The sequence below is a fragment of the Plectropomus leopardus genome, chromosome 5 (genome assembly GCF_008729295.1).
Source record: "Plectropomus leopardus isolate mb chromosome 5, YSFRI_Pleo_2.0, whole genome shotgun sequence".
In the NCBI taxonomy this organism is placed as follows: Eukaryota; Metazoa; Chordata; class Actinopteri; order Perciformes; family Serranidae; genus Plectropomus; species Plectropomus leopardus.
This window is the reverse complement of record NC_056467.1, coordinates 12,375,326-12,391,294: the sequence shown is the minus strand read 5'-3', so window position 1 is coordinate 12,391,294 and position 15,969 is coordinate 12,375,326. Positions and strand designations below refer to the sequence as shown.

General features: G+C 40.9%; 1 protein-coding gene across 1 annotated transcript in view; it reads left to right on the top strand.

Annotated features, from left to right (window-relative positions):
• The window catches only part of megf6 (multiple EGF like domains 6), a 65,469-nt gene extending 52,840 nt beyond the window's left edge, over positions 1-12,629 (top strand). The window contains exons 25-38 of the mRNA XM_042486634.1: positions 409-537; positions 1,769-1,897; positions 2,071-2,199; positions 2,558-2,686; positions 2,795-2,923; positions 4,966-5,097; positions 5,387-5,515; positions 5,687-5,815; positions 8,161-8,289; positions 8,671-8,799; positions 9,003-9,131; positions 10,011-10,139; positions 10,898-11,026; positions 11,499-12,629. Coding sequence (XP_042342568.1) covers positions 409-537; positions 1,769-1,897; positions 2,071-2,199; positions 2,558-2,686; positions 2,795-2,923; positions 4,966-5,097; positions 5,387-5,515; positions 5,687-5,815; positions 8,161-8,289; positions 8,671-8,799; positions 9,003-9,131; positions 10,011-10,139; positions 10,898-11,026; positions 11,499-11,578 — 1,760 coding nt within the window. The 3' untranslated portion in view covers positions 11,579-12,629. The remainder of the gene's footprint in view (positions 1-408; positions 538-1,768; positions 1,898-2,070; positions 2,200-2,557; positions 2,687-2,794; positions 2,924-4,965; positions 5,098-5,386; positions 5,516-5,686; positions 5,816-8,160; positions 8,290-8,670; positions 8,800-9,002; positions 9,132-10,010; positions 10,140-10,897; positions 11,027-11,498) is intronic.
• Positions 12,630-15,969: the final 3,340 nt, after the last annotated feature.

Here is a 15,969-nt window from a genome sequence, read left to right as displayed (position 1 = left end):
TAGCTAACCAATCAGTGTTCTCATGCTAAAGTTTCATGCCGTTGTTTTAATGAATCCAGTGAAATACCCACTAAAGTTCTTACTCTGTCATTCTGGAGTCTTATTCAAGACTTTCCTCTTGCCACAGCCATTTTGTGGTCCTAACTACCAGAGCCAGAGTCAGCAGAAAGCCACTAGCATGACTTAATGATGCATCTCTGTCATTAGCGCACTTTTCTCTTTCCTAGACTCCAAATGTCATCTTGGACTTTGATCATTAAGGAAAAGTTTACAAGATGTGTGCTGAAAATGTCTCAAAATGTCCTTTAGCCCTGTACACTCATACATTTGCTGCAGTTGCATTTTAAGTAAATACTGAATGTGTTTTGTATGTGCGTGCGTGTGTGTGTGTGTGGTTTGTGTGGGTAGAGTGCCCAGAGGGACATTTCGGGGAGCAGTGCAGTCAGACCTGTGAGTGTCAGAACGGAGCCAGGTGTGACCACGTCACTGGGCGCTGCAGCTGTGCGGCCGGGTGGACTGGAGTCAGCTGCCAACTGCGTGAGTAGCTCATCACTCAAGTAGCTTAGCAAAGCATGACAAACCCTGTCAAAAGTCCTGCCGCTATTTTCTTAAAGGGCAATACCAGAGGGTTTGCATGCTTTAGCTCATTTAGTACAATGAGTTATTATACGCTACGTCACAACTATCCGTGTTTTTGGAAAGTTGGATGTATTTTAGTCTGCTGCTATAGGCATCAAGCAGTTTTCATTCATTTTTGTCTAATATGAATATATCAATTAGCAGTCTCTTAAAATTTCTTTGAAAAAATTGAATTGAATTGAAAAAGACTTGATGTTGCAATTTACACAACTTGAGCAAGTTTTAACGAGTCTGATGGTTTGTTTTTATATTGTACATAAATTAAAACATGACAGCCTGGAAATGTTCAAAAACTACTCTCAAATAGAAAATCTGCAATTGTATAGCTTGTAATTAAAAATGGTCAGCAAAAGCTGTAAACTAGACATTTATAGCTGAGAGGTCATATTTTGTAAAAACACTGCTGTGGTCATTTAAAGGCACTATGAAAATCATTTTGTGTAGAGCAGAAAGACCCTCCTGGTTTCTAACATAGGTGTAAACATTATGCACATAGCAGTGCAAAAACACAAACCTGAGGGGTCAAAATCTTAATGTTGATTGCGATTTCCTTACATTTGTCTCTTAATGAAAAGAAGCTAATATATGAAACGTGAATTTGACTGTGTGTGGGGTAATTGTTGACTTTCAGCTGTTTAGTACACACCCGTTGAAGAACATACATAACACATAATGATAATAAGTGATTAATCGATATAACCTTTGGTTTTTGTGAAAGAGAGATGGACATAGTACATTAATGTTATTACAATACTGGAATTTCGAATTTTGATACAAAATCTTGAAAAATATTGACATTCAACACCATTTTCGATACCAGGGGAAAAATTGACACTGAAGGCATAAAGTCAAGAGCGAGAAAGCGCAGCTGGTACCAGTGTATCACTACTGCGGAAGATGAGTATTGAAGCCGTTGCCAGATATATTCAAAATTGATACCGATATACACCACTATTTCTAAGAACAATAAATTGCATAATGAATAGTCTTATAATTCATGTTATATAATAATCCAAATCATGACTATAAACTTTTGTATTCGTCTACATAGTTATTTTATGTTATTAACTCTTATACTGTACTGTGTGTGTGTGTGTGTGTGTGTGTGTGTGTGTGTGTTTGAGTTCAGCCTGTCCTGCAGGACAATATGGAGAACACTGTTCGGGACTATGTATGTGTCAAAACGGAGGCTCTTGTAATAGCGTGAGCGGCCAGTGCTCGTGCCCGCCCGGCTGGACTGGAGCTGCCTGTGAGTTAGGTGAGTCCTTCAGTGCTATTTATCACATTGTAAGTAAGCTAAGAAAAACACACCTGAGACTTAAAAGCCAAAACTCTAAAAAGTACCTGTTTTTGTTTAGGTAAAACCCTTTTTATATTTTTTAATTAACAAATTCTCAAATGCAGCTGAGGTTTCCTCTCCCTCTCTCCTAGAGTGTGAGGAAGGACGTTATGGAGAGAACTGCAGTCAGGCCTGCAGCTGTACAAACGGAGGGAGATGTGACAGAGTGACAGGAAGATGTGTGTGTCTGCCTGGTTGGAGGGGAGAGCTCTGTCAGTCAGGTGACTTTCTAATCAGCACTGTTGCATTACAACCTTTTAGTTCTTATTCAGCATTTTTAGTTTTTCATTGTACACAGAATATTATCTCTAATCTGTGTTCCCTCTGTTGACTGCTAAAGCATCTTAAAACACGTAGAGAATTTTAGCCTCTCTCACCTTGCATCTGCACAGCATTTGCTAGCTTTTTTTTTTCAGCAGTTGCGAAATAAAAGTGAAGCTTTATTTACTCATGAAATCATAAAAATTGCCATGTCAAAACAATTTGCGCAATCAGCCTGAGGTAAATAAGCATAAAATGAACATTTCAATGTTATAATGTCGCACGCTGAACGTGAATGCTTGTGTTGTTTGTTTGAAGCCTGTTCAGAGGGATTCTTTGGAGAGGGCTGTGAGCAGAGGTGTGACTGTGTCCATAGTTCGAGTTGCCACCACGTGACAGGCCACTGTGAGTGCAAGCCAGGCTGGAGGGGAGCCAGGTGTGACAAACGTGAGTGTGTAAAGGACAGAGGAAATTGCAACAGAATGGAAATAGAAAAACTTTGAACATGAGAGTAAACTGACTGATGTGTGCCTGCACGTGTGTGTCGACTCCCAGCCTGCCTTCCGGGGTCCTACGGCGTTTCCTGTGCACAGCCGTGTCAATGCCAGGCTGGAGTGTCCTGTCACCATGAGACTGGGAGCTGCGGGTGCCCAGCTGGACTCACGGGGCCTGGCTGCGAAAAATGTAAGAATGAAAAAAAAAACTATTTGATTTGCTTAATTGTAAAAAGGCTAATCCTTGACAACATTGTTGGAAGTGTAAAATCTCACAAACCCTTATGTATAACTGTTGACTGAGAAAGCCTTGGCACAAGGCTAATATCAATGCCATGCATTTAGAACCATTTGGCTGACATATGTGCCTTGTTGATGGAAACACTGTCACCCCGAAACACAGTAATCCCATCAGGAAGGAAAAGCATCATGGGAATGAAGTGATCACCAAGAATCATTCTGTTAATACTGATTAAAATTTCTTTTTTTCCCCTGGTCCTCCTGGGAAAGATTACCATTCATCCCATTCCAGGAAATGCACTCTACACTGGCATTAAACCCTCACTGTCACAGGACTTTATGCTAATGTTTCATTATTTAGACCATACTCTTTAGGACTGTGTACGAGCTGCTTCACTACTCAGCACGCCGTCTACCCCCCCGCCACCACCTCAGCTCCCTTCCTGTCCTCACACACTCCTCAGACATCTGATAAATGTTACACACCAGTTGCCAAGTAAAACAGAAGGCATTGTTTTTGTCTCCTCTGCGGCGGATAAGGGCCTTTGGAAGGCAGACATGCATAATGACAGCGCCGTAATTGCCTCTTTAGTCTGGAGTCCTTTCTTATCTGTCCCCCACGCTGCCTGCTGCTGCCTGACTGAGTAGCCGAGCGCTGCGGTCTCACTCGAAAACATGCTCAGTTCACAGATTCATCTTGTTGGCTATGACTGATTGTCTGTGGACTCAATTCATTATTGTGATGTGTGGATGCGTGTGTGTGCAGAAAGGGTGTGTGAAAGAATGGCGCTCTGCGACCATTGGGGTTTGGGCATCAGGGAAAGATGGTGGGAGTTTTGGTTTTGTTACCAGTCAATACTGAATGTCACAGTATGTTCAAAGAGCAGGGAAAGGGAAATGGCATTTCTGTTTGTTCCCACAAACTACTGAACAAGTGTACGTTGTCATAAAGGTCCAGTGTGTAGGACTTACGGCGATATATTAGCAGAAATGTAATAAATGTATTAATGTAAGAAATATGCTTTCTTTAGTGTATAAACACCTAAAAATAACAATTGTTTTGCTTTCATTACCTCAGAGTGAGATGTTTGCATCTACATAGGGAGCGGGTTCCCATCAACGAAGATTGCCATGTTGTACCGCCATGTTTCTACAGTAGCCCAGAATGAACAAACTAAACACTGGCTCTTGTTAAGGTTATTTTTGTTTTCACATTTTTGCTTCGATCATCGTAGCTAGCAGCGTTTCTGTGATGAGAGCATCAGAGAAACAAGGATTTTTTATGTGAAACTTCTTTATTCAATGTTTTTACTATTTTTGATTATTGGGTTGACATTAAAGAGGAGGTGACCTCTGCGGGTTATTCAGCTCAAGATAAAAATCTCCTGGAAAATGAACACTGAAGAAATTCAAACCAGTTTCAACTGTTGCAATCTGCAATCCTCACTGCTTGATGCCACAAAATCCCCCTAAATCCTACACACTGTTCTGTTAAGTTAATCAAAAGTACAAGTATACTCTACCGCTCTTCCTGAGGTTTCTTCCTCTTTTTTTTTCCCCGTTACAGGGGTTCTTTTTTGGGGAGTTTTTCCTTGGGTGATGTGAGGGTCGAATGGGCAGAGGGATGTCGTACACTGTAAAGCCCTCTGAGGCAAACCATGTTTTGTGATAATGGGCTCTATAAATAAAACTGACTTGACTTGACTTGACTTTCATTCATTAATTAATTGATTTTTGGTGTTCAATATATAACAGCTGTATTTTAGCACATTATAAAGTTTGACTCCTTCGAATTTGGTCAGTATCCGGAAACATTACTCCATTTTTACCTTCTAAAATAACTAGTACAGGTCATTTTTTAATTCGGAATACAAATTCTCTCAGGGAAGCCATTTTTGGGGGAGGGTTGGTAATTTTTCTCACTTGTTTCTCAATGACATAATATTTCCACTGTTGTGTATATATGATGTATTCCTGAATGTTTTGTCCCAGCCTGTCCTGCCGGCATGTTCGGGCAAAACTGCAGCCAGCTTTGCCAATGTTCAGGAGATCAAGAGCAGTGCCATCCTTTGACGGGGAAATGTAGCTGCTTACCTGGTTACTACGGAGCACGCTGTGAGCTTCGTAAGTACACTGTTAGTCTTCTGTTGTCAGTGTGTTTCATGAAGAATATACTTTTAGTTTAACAGGATGCTGGGTGGGAGAGATGTGTTAGCATGGTGCATAATTAGCCCAACTCATAGCTTTGCATTGGAGTCAAGGTAAAGTAAACATAAAATGGTCATATTTTTACATACAATTTCCTTCTAACTTGTCTCCTGTATCCTGTACGTGAAATTACCCAATAATCTCAATTAAATATCGTAACAATGACCTTTTGCCCTTTATTTACATTCTCTTTCTTTTTCTCCAGGATGTCGAACAGGGACTTTTGGGCCGAACTGCAAGTCCAGGTGCAGCTGCATCAATGGTGGTCGCTGTGACTTCAGGACTGGGACTTGCTATTGTCCTCCTGGCTTCATTGGAGCTGACTGCAGCTCAAGTGAGTCAAGAAACCCTGCACTTATTTGTCCTTCAGAACCACTCCAGAGTTTGTGTTGCAGTGGAAATTTCTGGTCAGCCTTGACTGACCCGCAAGGCCTGTAAAATAAAGATATTTATCTTTACTTTGATTTGTACTTTGGTGTGAATGCAGATGTGTTTATTTTCGCAGGCTGTCCGAGTGGGTCCTATGGGAAGGACTGTGCTAAGCTGTGCTCCTGTGGGGAAGGAGGGCAGTGCCACCCAGCAACTGGGAGGTGTATCTGTGCCCCTGGTAGGATGGGACAGTCCTGCCAACAAGGTAACACTAACACTTTTTTCACTGTTTTATTTTAATGAAATAGCTATGACACACCAGCACCCATTGCAGTGTTCGTACAAGGTACTCAATGTGCTTGAGGTACTTGAATTCAACATTTGGAAATGTAAGTCCTAGAATACCTGGAAATTTAGACATTTTTCACCTTCGTCCTTGAAAAAGTTCTATATTGGGGCGGCTTCTAGCTCACCTGGAGAGAGTGTACGCCCCATATGCTGAGGCCTTTGCAGCGGCCCAGGTTTGATTCCAGCCTGCAGCCCTTTGCTGTGTGTCATCCCCCCTCTCCCACATTTTCTGTCATTCTACAGCAATCCTATCAATAAAGGGAAAAAAGGCCCCAAAAATAATCATAAAAAAAGTTTCATATCAATATTATTGAGAAGAGAACAGAATACATTATTTTATGAATTATCATTATTATTATTAATACATTTAACTAACTATAACTATGAATCAAAGAACATCTGTGGTTGTAGTTACTTGCTAATGTCATATGCACGCCAATCGGTTGGTAAGCACAAGTAAATGGTCATTTTGCTAGCCTGCAAAAAACTTACACTGGAGCAGCGTCAGACGGTAACATGAGTTTTGAGCTGTAAATATGCAGTAAATAAGCAGCATTTAATTAATAACAAGGTGATTTTAGGTCCTGAAAGTGTGTTTGCTCCATTTACAAATTTGCATAAGTTAACGGGGTTCCCATTCAGTAGTGAAAATGGGGTTAATTTTTCCATATGGTTCATTGAGTTCAATGTATGTTCTAACCTTTAAATGTGTTTATCTTCTCAGAAATGTCACTTATAGTAAGGGAATTTTGTGGTATACCATTTGAAATGACTCAAAGGGTAGAACTTAAATGCATCTCCTAGGATTGTATAGGTTTACAAAAAACAAAAGAAGTTATGAATAAGCTGAGAGACACAGACTCAAAAATTGTCTTCTTACAGGAGACTCACACACAGAGGATAATATAAGAATAGGCTGGAGATGGCAGAGGAGCATTTTATGCAGCATCATTCACATCAAAAGCTAGGGGAGTTATGACTCTTATTCACAAATCAGTACCTCTTCAAGTCTCTAATGTAATTAAGGATAAACTTTGGAGATATTTGATCATTCAGGGATCTTTGCTGTCAGTACACTTGAATTTGGTAAATATACACAGCCCAAATATGGACGAGCCCAGCTTTTTTACAAACCTATTCCTTACACTCACATTCCTTCCAGGAGAACATATTATTGCAGGGGACTGGCACTGTACACTAGACCCGGTGCATTTGATACAAAGTATTTTATGTCTGAGAAGCTATTCTTTGTGATTTTTTTCTTTTTTGCGATTTTTTTTGGTTGTTTGTTTGTCTGGCTGTTTGTTTGCTTTTGCTGTTAATTCTACTTGGTTGTTCACGCATATGTAACAGCATGTGTTTTTGGTTGACAAGACACATTTCTACAAAGTAGTTGGTTCATTTTTTGAGACATGAAGAAATCTTAAAATCTGTGTCCTAAATTACAAGGTAGCATGTCCAAGTTTTAATAAAACAGTATCAAACGTGGTTTGTACTGAGCTCTTTATTTTTTTACTCTTTTCTTCAATAACTGAAAATCACCACTGAGGCTGACATGCATCAGTTGGAACCACTGGCCTTAATGTGTTCTTCAGAAATAGGGGGTCAAGCTAGAAAGTGAGAAACAACCACTAAAATAAGGGAACATTTTTCACTGTATATTTAAGTAACAAATTCTCCACTTCCTCTGTGTGAGGCCTCTGATGATCACAAGGCCGTTTTCCCGGGAAACAGAGGCAGAGTTTGGCTTTCTTAATCTATCCCTTTATCAGCAATTCAGCTGGATTGCGAGCGGGGATTTCCATTGCTGCTTGTGTTAACTGTTCTCTTCTTTGGCCTCCTGCATGTACTTGGATGTACCACCTCTTAAGTTCCTCTTGTTGAATGTTTACAGAGACCTATAAGTAGCTCGTTCTCTGTGTTCCGTGTCGCTGGATTTGGCAAGGAAGCAAATAAATAAACAGGAAAATCAAAGACTGCTTGCTTATTGTTTTCCCAATCTAAATTACCCAGAGAAACATGATTATTCTTTTATATCAGTGCCAAATTAGACTACTTTGCCATCTCTTTAATGAACTGTTGCTTAAATAAACATGAATGTGGTTAGTGCAATCGTCTGTGTGTGTGTGTGTGTGTGTGTGTGTGTGTGTAACAGACAGTCAGACAGAGCATTTGCTGTGCACTGCATATTGTCTATATGTTACACCAGTTGGTGTGGTTTCGTACTTGTCTTGTCCTGATATCTCCTGCATGTTTCTCCAGCGTGTCCTAGGGGGCGCTACGGCCTACAGTGCAGACACACATGCAACTGTCAGAACGGGGGTCTGTGTGACGTTGTCAACGGGTCTTGCAAGTGTGGACTGGGCTGGACAGGACGCCGCTGTGACACTGGTACAGCTTCACAGGCAGTAGACACGACATAAAATAATCACAACCTAAATGAAACGTTTGGAGTTTGAAAACATAAAAAACAAGTGATCCACTTGAGTTTACTTTTCTTTCTTTCTTTTTTTTTGTTTTTTAATAAACGTACTTACGACTTTTTTGAACTATCAAATGGTAAAATAGGCAATCAGTCATTTTTACCCAACATTATAGTGGACTTTATTGATCATATGCAACTTCATCAAAAGTTGCCAAATATAGACCATATTTGCAATACATAATAAGATTTGTGCTGAATCAGTTTGAATCAATTTTTAATTGAAAATGTTCATAGTCTGTGTGTGTGTGTGTGTGTGTGTGTGTGTGTGTGTGTGTGTGTGCGTGCAGCCTGTTCACAAGGGAAATTCGGTCCTGATTGTGCACAAGACTGTCCATGCCTCAACAATGGGACCTGCGACCGTTTTCTTGGCACCTGTAGCTGTACTGCTGGATACTATGGCCACTCCTGTCAACACAGTATGCAAACGCTCACTCATAATACAAAAAGAAACTTGGTGATAAGGTTACCTGTCGCCTCACTAACACTTTTGTGAAAATACTCCTAGTGAAATATTTGTCTTTGACAAGAATGAACCAGAATATAACATGATTACATTTTAATAACCATATGCTAAAACAAGTAACCGTGACCTAAAATTGGTGTCTTGTGTCTCTCATAGGTTGCCCATCTGGGTTCTTTGGAGTGAACTGTGCCCATACATGTGACTGTAAAATGGGGCAGACATGTGAACATGTGACAGGCCAATGTGTATGTCCACCAGGCTACTATGGCCCACATTGCCAAAGAAGTGAGTATATAGGCTTTCACGTATTTTATAAGCTTTCTGAGATACTTGGAATTGAGCAGCACCATGAAGACAGAAACACTATTAAGCACACATACTCACAAGTTTGCGCACATTAATAAACCACCACCTGGATGCCCAGCTGCAATGGGACATGGGCAGATAAGCATACATGAATAAGAGATTTCCATAAAAAAGGAAATGAGTCGGTGTGAGTCTGTTCTGGCAGGCAGACAGACAGGCTAGTAGGTAGGTGGGCAAGCAAGCAGCCTGGTTATTTGATGAGAGACAGGTGTTTCCTGACTGCTTAATGCGTTCCTGTTACATCCTTGTGCCCTCCTGCCTGCTTGCGGGGCTTTCAGCCGCAGTGTGAGCGCCTAAATGGCCACTTCAGTCCCAGCAGGAGATATGACTGAGCATTGCAGAGCAGCTGTAAGGCAGCCACAGGCTCCAGAGACAGACCTGGCTCTTATCTCTGTGTGTGTGTCTGTATTCACTACATGCACTTGTGCAGTTGAGTGGATCTGTTTTCTCAGCTACATGTACTTGCACTTATGTCTTTTTATGCTTTTGTGTTAATTCTTTTGTGCTTTAATTATGTGATTTTGCACACTCATGTGCACATGGTCTTGTATTTTAATATATAGGAGACCTAAAAGTCCATAAGGACTAAAAAGTGAGTATGTGTTTTTGGATGTAGTCTGGTTTGCTAACTTGTCCTTTATATGAGTGGAAGATTAACAGAATTCTAGTTACCTACGTGCACTCAGTTCTTAATTTTTCTTAAGTTCACCAGCGATTCACCCTTGTTGTAGTATGTGGGTAAGATAGATATTTAATTGATGAAGAAAAAAGTGCTGATAATGATATTTCTGTCTTCAGGGTGTGAAGCTGGCAGGTTTGGATTTAACTGTGGACGGTCATGTGACTGTGCTGCTGAGGCCCCATGTGACCCATCGACTGGACAGTGCCTCTGTCCCACAGGAAGGACAGGACAGAGATGTGAAAAAGGTCAAATAATCTGTGGTATATTAATTATTCACCTTGTGTTACACTGAATTTATATCTCCTCCACAGTAAACAAAGACTTGAAAAACTGAAAAAAAAATTGTGATAAATTGGAGTAAAAGAGGAGCGTGTTTAACAACAGCAAAACAATAGCAAAACATCTGTTCACAAACTCTGACAAAACTGGTGTGGTGTAATCCAAATGTCATATCCAGTTGTATGCTCAGTACTTCTCAAAGACATGCCTTTTTTACTAAAAGCGTATGTGTCTGCTTAGTGAAATGAACAAGAAAAGATCAAACAAATGTTTTCCCAGGCATTGTCTTTATCCGTGCATGAAACTGTTCACATGTAAGTGTTATAAATAGTAAGGACTTAGTGAAAATTCCCTTTGTCAGGGAAGTGCTGAGCATACAACTGGAGAAATGAGACTTTGATTATTCTGCACGAGTTGTATGAGCATTTGTAAATGGAAGTTCTGATTGTTTTGCTGTTAAACATGGCCCTCCTTTGTCGCCAATTTAAGAATTTCTGATTGTGGATTCTTCGTTTGCTGTGGAGGCATGCAACAAAAACAAGGTCTTTCTCATGAAATGGGGAAATAAACTGATACACAGATAGTCATTTTGTATGTCACCGACATAATTGATGAAAAAAGAGAAAATTTGTAATAAAATGCAACTTGCAGAAATTCTTAAAACCTCCCCCTTCACCTTTTTTTAAATCTCTCCTTCCCTTCCACTCTGTCTTTTCTGCCTCAGACTGTGGTGGAGACCATTTTGGCCCTGACTGCTCCCTGCAGTGCCAGTGTTCCCACAGGGCCCGCTGTGATGGGAAGAGTGGGCGATGCATGTGCCCACTCACCTGGTTGGGTCCCACCTGTAGTGAAGGTAAAGTTAAGCTCCCATGTTCACACATGCACACACACACATATGCATGCACGCATGCATGCACACGCGGGCACCCACATATGACTTGGGCTGTCAAGCTAAAGCAAAATGAACACACACTCACACACACACACACACACACACACACACACACACACACACACACACAAGGTCGTGGGCTGTAAAGCTGGACCAGCTTTAGTGAAATACTGTGTCATGAAGTGTGAGAGGCTGAGCCCCATCACTCTGTGTGTCACCCTGTCTCCCTCAATAGCTGCTCCTGTCTCCTGACAGTTATTTTAATCTGCACCCAGCATGGAGCCAGGCTCGAGGCTGTCTTCATTTTACCTCCTCAAAGCCAAGCACACGGGAGACTACGTACCATTTACTTCTCCTCCAAAAAACCCCAGAACATTTGCTTTTGATTTTCAAATAGTGCTGATGTCTTCTTGCTTTTTTTTCTCCTTTTCAGCACTGCTTCACCAAACCCCAGGACCTTTGCACTTTTCTGTGTCCCAAAGAAAGAGAAGAGCAGGCAGCAAAACCACATAACCCAAGCAGAGGTGCAAACTCCTGACTGGACGTTCAAACACGGGGCTTGGCTCTATGGAGCAATACTCAGATCATCTTGGTAAAGGTGATGTTAGTAATATTATGTTTTTTATGAAACTGGTACTCAGCTGTCAGAAACTGGCACTCCATCAGCGAGCCTGGAGCTCGAGGTAATCACCCAGTGGACCTGGCATCGGAGGGGCCCTGAAAGGACCATCAACTCTAAAACGACCCCAGACTGTCTAAGATTTAAAGTCCAGGGTTACAAAGACTTGTCAGCAATGCACACAAATACCTGCATCACATTTGCTGCTGTTGCTGATGGAAAGTGGTTAATATGCTTTCCAGTTTTACATTTAATGAGCTGTTTAGGTTTCTTTCTTAAGGGCATTTGGACAAGACGTAACTGAAACTGAGACCTTCTTGTCACTGGAGAGCCTTTACAACCTACATTTATTTCTTTTCTGTGCATCTGTCCACAAAAAAACTTGGTTACCATAACAGTATGGCAAGCATATTTCTGGTGAAAATAAAATGCCTCTAAAGCAGTCTTAGAAAGATAGGAGTGACTTGTTCATCAAAATCCAAGATCCAGACATAAGCCGTTTTTTAAAATAAAATTCTAGACAATGTCAGAGGAATCAGTTCTGGACAATGTCTGGAGTTTACCTTTCATTCGTGCACACAACGAGAGATTGTCAGACATGTACTCACCTACTGGAAATACTTAGTTTAGGAAAAGGGTGGCACCTTGGTTGAGCATGCAGGAGACAGGACATGATGTGTATTACTACGCAGTCATGTAGCAAATTCACAATATGGTCATAAACATTTGTTCTTTTGCTGTTCCTTGAGTTTGCTTGACAATTTTTGCTTTGGCCCTTATTGACAGAAGTTCCCAAATATCTCCAGTTGGACATTTTGGTTGCCATCTCTATGTCTATGTATCTCTTCTTCCCCCTTGGATGTTTGTTTTCTTCCGGTTTTGCACGAACCGTGTGATAGAAACATCAACTCATCCGCTTGCTCGCTGTGAATTCTCTCGATGATAACCTGCTCAATTTTCACATGGGCTCAGTCGGACATTACACAGACTTTGTAACAGGAAGCTGGCTGGGTAAAGTCTATTTAATGTCCAATCCAACTAATTTTGACATTTGCCTTTTCACATGAAGCTCTTTTGAGTAATGTCTAGTTAATTTTAGGTTCGCAGTGCATGTGTGAAAGAGACTATACAGGGACTGCAGGGAGATGAGCTACAAAACTATAATCAAAGAGTAGCAGGGGAAGTGATCTCCAGAGATATTTGAAAGAACATTTTACTACTTTAAATTATCATTTTATCTGATTTTTCAACAAAAAAGATGAATTGCCTTGTTAAATAATTCACTAAATGACTTTATGATAAATAAAAAAAGTTTATAAATAACTTAAGAATTGCATCCTACTTGTTCTCCAGAAATCCAGAGTCAATCAGAGGACATCAATCCATTACAGTAGTTCACCTCCATCATAGTAATCCACAAAACACTTAAATGGCTCTTCATCATATGCAGAGGGGATTTTATTTTTTCAATGTGTGTGTGTTCCTTGTTTATAATTGGTTGATATAATTTTATATTTTGATTTAAAACAATTGCCATATTTTCTTTGTGAAAATGCATAATTTCTCAAAAAGAAAGTTTGGAACAAGCAAGGCGGGGGGCACGCACATCATACACATTTCTATGGTCGCATATTATCAGAAGCCTTTTTCAGAACAAGATAAGTCCCATATCACTACAGCTATCTTTTACCATACATGTGCATTTGATGTAAATGAAGATGCAACTTTAATTGTATTGTATCTCAGGTCAGTTCCAGTTATATCAGTCTTAATCTACTGTGTATTTGCTGGCATACCTTTGTCAGTGGTGCTACATTGGTACATTTTGTTTGTGTAAAGTTTATAAATTCACTTTCGCTGTTGTCCTCTTTTTGTATTCGTGTTTTTATCATATGCGGTTGTATTTTGACAAAGAGAAAAAGAGCTATGAAGCAAATAAATAACAAAAACATCAGTGGACACCTGCCTTTAACCATCCATTTTTGAACTGTGTGCTTTGAATGCAGCGTTGCATGGTATTGATTTCTGTGACCCCTGAGTGGGGTGGGAAGGAGCAGTAAGGTTTGGGAGTAGAAAAAGGGGGAGAGAGGTTCCTGCTGTCATAGAGACCTATGGGATCCTGTGTGCATGGATGTCAGTGTGCGTTTTTGTGTGAGGCCAATACCAGGCATCTCTCATCAGCCAGAGAAGGGTCAAGCATTAAGGCCATGCCTGCCTCCCTGACAGTAGTCTAAAGTGAGTGGGGGTGTGAGAGGCAGCTGAGCAGGGTACACTGGTGGTAAAAGGTGTGTGTATGTAGCTGCTCTTTTGTGTGTTTGGGGGTGGGGGGTTGATGGGTGAACGGGCCGCTAGCGGAGGATGGAGCCCCCCACACCCACTCTCCGGTGTGGCTGATGGATGGGGGGCCGCTCCTGCTCGCTCTGTGTTGTGACAAGCAGCAGATGTTCTCCAATAATGTTTATCGGCCGGGCCTTCATCTTTAGATGACACACACCTGTTTTCAGTCAAACATGCCCAGAGAGGCCATCCATCCACAGAGCTCTGGGTGGCCACTGCACTGCTGGATCAGCTCTCCACATACAGTAACACTGGGTGCCACAGCATACAGTGCTGCCACAAATGAAACATTGGCATGCACTAAGATATCTCATTTGGTAAGAAGTAGCTCTTTCAGATGGCACACCTGAATTGTGTTGCACACTGCACAGTTGCTCCAATCTTGTAGTTATTTATTTATATTTTGGTGAGGTTGTGGGTGGGGGGTCCTTTTATTGACAGGACAGCTATAGATCAAAAGGAAAAAAAGAAAAGAGAGAAAGGGAATGACACACAGCAAAGGGCCACAGGCCAGAAGTGAACCCAGGCTGAAGTAAGGCCTCAGCATATGAGGTGCACACTCTCCCCAGGTGAGCTGGAGGTTGCCCAGAGTCTTGTAGTTTTAACAGCATATAGCTGCAGTTTGTAGCAGGTAGGGGTGTGATGGTACACACCAAGGTCTTGGGGTCACGCTTTGATACAAGTTTGGTACAAGGAAAAGAGAAACAAATCCCAAATGCTAGGGTTCTTTTCTTAAATTTTGAATAGACAGTGGTGCAAATTACAGTTTGTTCCCCCTAGTGGAATTATGTCCCCCATGCGGTAGTTGGTACAGTACAGCCTCCTGTAGTGTAGGGCAGGGACCAAAGTCTGGCTTATGGGACAGTGTTACGTAGGGGTGTAACGATTCATTGATCTGTGTTGAGATATCAATTAAATAAGCAACAATCACATAAAATCGATCCATATCATAATCTTTCAGGCACGCTCTTATTTTGAAAGTCTGTGTCACCATCACACAGCCTCCAGCAGATGATGGTGAGCAGCTGAGAGAAAGATGATGAGGATAAGACTTTTTACTAGAGATGGCAAATTCTAAACTTTGAAACGTTTCAACACTTTCAAATCATTGTTTTGAAATGTTTCAAAACCTGTTCGCTCAACATTGGCATCCACTGGCAGAGGCTGGCATATATATATATATATATATATATACACATATAGATTTTAATATAATTTTCTACATATCTTGCTCACTGCCTTTTTTCCCATGTTTTTGAAAGAATTCACACATGTGCTCAGGGTTCAAAGGTTTAAATACCTGTGAAAGGCACTTGCAATGAGTGTCTGTGTAACTTTCTGTGACCACACACAGGATAATAATAATAATAATAATAATGATAATAATAATCTATTTATACACACACACACACACACATATATATATATATATATATATATATATATATATATATATATATATATATATACTGTAGCACAATCCTCCCAATCTCTCTCAATTTAATCAACACAAAACCGCATTTCCAGCGGTCGCTGTGTTGTCCGGATTTGTCATGATCACGTGACTTTTCAAAAAGTCTCGAATTCCGTGCTGAAACCGGAAGTGACGAAACGCTTCGAAACAGTTGGACTGTCATGCCTCCGTGCTTCGGTGCCGAAATTGCCATCTCTACTGTTTACTCGGGAATAAATCGTCAGTGTGGAAATGTTTTGTTTTCGGAGAAACTGCGAGTCGACAGACTAGGCGCACGTTATAAATAAACAAAAGCAATACTGAGGAAACACAATGTACCTGCAGGCCCACTTCACTGACTTCTTGCTAACATGTTAGCTGCTCTGCTTCAACACTGTTGACGGAAAAAACGTTCATGCAGACTGAAACTCATCCGCGCTGTTCTGTCAGGAGATGCAGGGACTTAAACCAGCGGTGAGTAAGAGAAATCAAAAA